At 41.2% G+C, this 5,890-nt stretch overlaps 1 protein-coding gene across 1 annotated transcript; it reads right to left on the bottom strand.

The window, feature by feature from the left end:
* Positions 1-2,588: 2,588 nt before the first annotated feature.
* Positions 2,589-4,619, bottom strand: LOC306667585 (tripartite motif-containing protein 44-like). Its single transcript, XM_079150268.1, has one exon. It carries the CDS (start codon positions 4,403-4,405, stop codon positions 3,374-3,376), a length of 1,032 nt encoding a protein of 343 aa, XP_079006394.1. The 5' UTR covers positions 4,406-4,619; the 3' UTR covers positions 2,589-3,373.
* Between the last annotated feature and the right edge of the window lie 1,271 nt (positions 4,620-5,890).

Below are 5,890 nucleotides of genomic sequence, written 5' to 3' on the forward strand. Positions count from 1 at the left end.
TTTCCAATTCACTCATACTACTCCATTTTATTTCCCTCACTCCCCATCATGATTTTTAATCCAATTTGTATCTTCACAGGAATCACTGAAATTCTTCCCTTGGAAAACTTCTTAACTCTTTGATGTCTCTTGTTCCACCATTCTTATTTGGCAAAAATCACAAGATTGCTTAAATAAAATTCTTTTATTTTTCCCTCACTATACCTATGCTGCTGAAAATGACTACAGAAAACTACACGATCAATGGCAAATAATCTCACTTTAAATTTGTGACCACCAACCTTGAGAGGATACTTTTCCTGCCTAGTTATTCTGTTGTTTTTCTTTTTTCATTCATTAAATCATGCATTTATCTTACAACTTCTTGTGCCACCTACCTATTCCCATTCTCTGTTGATGGTCTTACTTCACTCACTCAGAGTTGAACCATCAACGCAGACTATTACCCTCAAGTCTACTATGTTTGTACTTATACAATCTGCTTTTCTACCCTTGCTATCGGTGAACCATCTATCTGCCTATCTAATGAAAAATTCCTTTCATTTTTGACAGACCTCTTTTGCTTCCACTTATAAGGACTTTGCTCTAGATTTTTCTGTTGCCTGTTTTTAGTATTTCCCTTTCTACTTGATCTACTAGACCATCATTATAAAATCTTCATTATTCACACATGGTATCAGGTCCTTCATCATGAAAAACAAGTAAATAAAACTTTCTGCTGACCCTTTTTACCCACCAGTGATGGATTACATTTTTATTTTCCTTTTAGAGCAAATCTAGATCCACTCTTTCTAATACCTCTTATGTTCTCTCTAACCCATGCCCCTTAGCCTTTAACCCCTAAAATCTCTTCAAAACAGCTTCTGTCAAAGCAATGACTTCTACATTACTAAATCCAATGGTTCCTCAATTTACTTCACCTGTCAGAAGCATTTGTCATAGTTGATTACTCCTTTTGTCTGAACTAATTTCTTCATCTCCCTTATGGTAGGCTATACTCTGTTGGCTTCTGTTGGCCACTCTTCAGCTTTGCTGGTTCCTGCTCCCCTTTAAAGCTGGAATGTCCTAGGCCTTGGTTCCAGGATCCTTAGTTTTCCATATGTATTTCTTTCCTTAATGGTCTCAAAAAGTCTCATGATTTTAAGTAATCTACATATTGATGGTTCTCAAACATTTTTATCTCTATTTCAGATCTTTCCATTGATCTTCAAACTTACAATCAACTGAGTGTTCAACTCCCCACTTGAATATCTAATTGACATCTTAAACTTGTCCAGAAATAAACTCCTGAATTTTTTCTCCAGAAATTTGTTTCTCCTTGAGGTTCCTTTATCTCAAATGTAGCTCAATTAGAAATTACCTTTGATTCTTCTCTTTTGTCCCCATTACCCATTTGATTCATTTGAAATTCTTTTGTTCTTGTCTTTGGAATAAATTCAAAACATAATCATTTCTTACTTCTTTGCTACCTTCCTCAACCAAACCCAACCATTTCTCTCTGGTGACAATAACAGCCTCAAAACTGATCTTTCATTCACATTCTTCCTGTTTCCTCCCTACCCAAATCTATTCCCAACATAGCTAAATTGGCATATTAAAATTTTAAGTCCAATCATCACATTCCATAAAACCTTTAAAGAAAGCCCAGGCCAACCCCAGCTTAAATCTTGCCAATAATCCATCTCCTGCCTGTCCTTTGACTTACCTCTGATTTCATCTGCTCCAATTCTGCCTTCTGTGCACTCCATTCCAACCCCACCTGTCATGACCAGCATGAGCAAACTCTAGGGTCTGGCAAGGGGTGAAGGGGGATTGGAAATTAAAGATTCACAGATGCGGATCTTGAAGATTAAGCTGGGATCAGGTGGAACCCTTCTCTCTAATAGAGATGTAGATCTAAAGAGTTATGCCAGCCGTCTTTTTTTATATATGTCTCGTTATCAGGTTAAAGACTATGCAACCATTCTTTGTATTCAGGAGAGTTACAGAAACTAGGACATCCTATGTAGCTTCTCATAGTTGCAATCCACAGTTGCAAAGTGCAATGTTAGGAGATTTAGGAACTATCCTAAAGGAAAAGCCAATTGAAGGAGAAACAAAGTCAAGTTAAAAACCAAAAATAAGCCCAAATGACCAGGAATACAAATCATATCACAATAATAATCCTGAATGTTAATGGCCTAAACTCAATAATCAAAAGACATAGACTGGAAGATGGGATTAAAAAGAAAGACCCAACAATATGCTGCCTTCAAGAGACTCATCTCATAGAAAAAGACATCTACAGACTGAAGGTGAAAAGATGGGGAAAAACATACCATGCACATGGACTCAGTACAAAAGCAAGGGTCTCCATCCTCATATCAGATAAAGTGGACTTCAAACCTGAGTTAGAAGGGATAAAGAAGGATATTTCATACTGTTTAAGGGAAGCACAAATCAGCAAGACATAACGATTTTAAATATTTATGCCCCAAACAATGGAGCATCTATGTACATCAAACAAACCCTACTCAATTTTAAGAATCAAATAGACCAAAACTCAATAATAGCAAGTGATGTTTTTTTTTTTTTTTTTTTTTTTCAGGTTTTATCAGAGCCTTTAGTGACTATTTTGGAAACTCAGGCAATTTAAATTCAGAAATATTGATTTCAACTTTTAATCAGATTTCTTTGGTCCTCTTTTCTGTGCCCCACCCCCACCCCCAGGTCATTTCCTTTCCACCTCTTCAATCATTTTTTTCATTTCCACAGTACTGAATTATGAATCTGAAGTCCTGGATAACCTCATATGCTAAAAATATCTGTCTCTTTCTAGCTTTTAACTCTCATTTTCAGGTCATCCATCCTAATTCACGGCACCACATTTTCACAAAGGTAGAACTGGACTATTAGAGACTGTGGACATGAGTCATTAAGGCCCTACTTTGTCCTCATTTGTTTCATGCGTCAGTGTGAACAAAGTAGGGTTTTTGTCTGCAGGTAGCAAAAAGCTCTGACTTCCTTTCATGATTATTCCAGATCCTTTCTAATGAAGTGATTACTGTTGACTTACACAACATTACAGGGGCTGGCTTTCCTGAGTAAGTTCAAAGCAGCCATTAAGGGTTACCTGAAGGACCCTTTTCAATTGCTCCTGGTTGATCAAAAGGGGTTCTTTTCCTTGACCTACTGTAATAAGAGAATGAGAAGTATATAGTAAGCACAAAACTGGTCATTCCTTGGAGAGAGATGTGCCTGCTGTGGATCTGGGGACATATCCAGTAGAAGTACATTTGTTGCTGGGCAGCCTTCACCGAAATCAGAAGCTGTTACACACACGCTGTCACACACACATAGGGAAGGGGTGGTTTTCCACTCTGATGGAAAGCCTTCATGTGTCCTCTTCTTCACTGGCACCACTGGGTCCTTCCTCGTCACCCTCTGCCTTTGGCTCAGCTGATTCATTAGAGGTATCAAGTTGTTCCTTGGCCTGGGCCATCTGAGTCATCAGCCTATCCATATGGGACTGAATGTCTGCCAGTATCTCAGTTACATGAGCTGTGGCCATTGCCTCCTGGATGTCCACTAGATGAAGAGCCTTCTGTTCCTCATCAGCAATCACTTTCTGAACTTTCTTAAATTCTTGTTGTATAAACATTTTCATCTGGTCCCGAGTTACTTTAGGATCTGAGCTCTTGAACTTTAACCTTTCCACCAACTCTATCATGGCTGCCTTCAGTTCACCTGAGTCTTTGCTTCTTAGTTCTTCGAAGGCTTCATCTAGGGTGGAGAGCTGGTGGCCCTGGTGAGCCCCAATGACCGGGCACAGGACACAGATGAGCTGCCTATCTTCCTGGCAATAGGTGCTCAGGTCAAGCCCACGGTCTGGACACTTCCTCTTGGCCACTCTCTCTGCTTCCATTTCTATTTCCGGGTCAAATTCGCTTTCTGCCTCGGTTTCTCCTTCCGCCTCAGACTCTCCTTCTTGGTTGTCTTCCTCGGCCTCGCTTTCCTGCTCATCCTCCATTTCCTCCTCACTGTCCTCTTCACTCTCTTCGTCGCTCTCGTCCTCGCTCTCTTCCTCCGTCTCGCTCTCTTCCTCCGACTCACTGTCCTCCTCAGACTCGCTCTCTTCCCCCGCCTCGCTTTCTACCTCCCCCGCCTGCTCCACCTTGGCCCCGACCTCTTCCTTCCCCGCCCCCTCCCCGCCGGCTCTCGAGGTCCAGGCCTGGGCGCCATGGATGTACTCGGTCAGGTGGTGACTGAGGAACTTCTGCCTGTGCGCCTCGGCGTGGCGGCGGCAGTAGCAGAAGCCGCATTCTCGGCACACTTCCTCGGCCCCCGGAGCCTCGTCGGGCTCGCACTCGTCACACGTGCCGTCGTGAGGTAGCTCCTCGAAGGCCGCGCCCACTCCGGAGGCCATGTGGGTGCTGTGACGCGGCCGAGGCCTGCGGGCTCGCCGCCTCCCCTTGGCGCGGCCTCCTCGCTTCCCCTCCGCCGGCACTGGGGTCCCCTCCGCGGGAGTCGCCGCCAGGCTGGGCCACGCGGCGTCCGGGAGCGGGGTCTGGGGCCACGGCAGCCCCCGCCGGGCCGCGAGCACAGGGCCTCCCCGCCAGCTCGGCCTGCTCGCCGGGCGCTGTGCTAGCAAGTGATGTTAACATACTACTCTCACCACTGGATAGATCATCCAAACAAAAACTGAACAAAGAAACTATTGAACTAAATAATACAATCAATGATATAGACTTAATGGACATTTACAGAGTAGTTCATCTAGTATCAAGCAAATATACTTTCTTCTCAGCAGCTCATGGATCCTTCTTCAAAATAGACCATATGCTATGCCACAAAGAAGCCATTAGTAAATATAAATAAATAGATACTACCTTGTATTCTATCAGACCATATGGAATGCATTTAGAAATCAACAATAAAATAACAAACAAAAACTACTCCTAAACCTGGAGACTAAATAATATGCTATTGAATGATGCAATGATAACAGAAGACATCTGGGAAGAAATAAAAAAAAATTCTTAGAGGTAAATGAGAACAATGACACAGCATATCAAAATCTCTGGGACACTCTGAAAGCAGTACTAAGAGGAAAGTTTATTGCATTGAGCTCATACATTAAAAAACAAAAGTCAGCAAATAAATGAACTAGCTTTACATCTCAAAGCCCTAAAAAAGGAACAGATTTTGGTGTTTACCAAAAATAATAGAAGACAGAAAATAATTAAAATTAGAGCTGAAATCAATGAAATTGAAACAAGAGAAACAATTCAAAAAATTGTCAAAACAAAAGTTGATTCTTTGAAAAAGTTAACACAATTGATAAACCCTGAGCCTCACTAATGAAGAGGAGAGAGAAAACTCAAATTACTAGAATTTGTGATGAAAAAGGAAAGATCATAACAGACACCATTGAAATATATACATAATTAAAAGCTACTTTGAAAATCTATGCTCCAACAAAATAGAAAATACTAAAGACATTGACAAATTTTTAGAGACATATGATCCTCCCAAACTGAATCAAGAAGATGTACACAATTTAAAAAGATCAATTTCAAGCACCAAAATAGAAGAAGCCATCAAAAGCCTACCAACCAAGAAAAGCCCAGGACCACATGGAGTCTCAGTCAAATTCTGCAAGACCTTTAAAGTATTCCGGGAAATAGAAAAGGAGGAACCCTTCCAAATTTATTCTATGAGGCTAGTATCACTCTGATACCAAAACGAGACAAAGACTCATCAAGGAAAGAAAACTTAAGACCAATATCCCTGATGAACATGGATGCAAAAATCCTTAACAAAATACTGGCAAATTGCAAACAAAAATATATTTAAAAGATAGTGCACCATGATCAAGTGGGGTTTATCCCAGGGATTCACAGTTGGCTCA

The sequence above is a fragment of the Sciurus vulgaris genome (genome assembly GCF_902686455.1).
Source record: "Sciurus vulgaris genome assembly, chromosome: 8".
Taxonomy (NCBI): domain Eukaryota; kingdom Metazoa; phylum Chordata; class Mammalia; order Rodentia; family Sciuridae; genus Sciurus; species Sciurus vulgaris.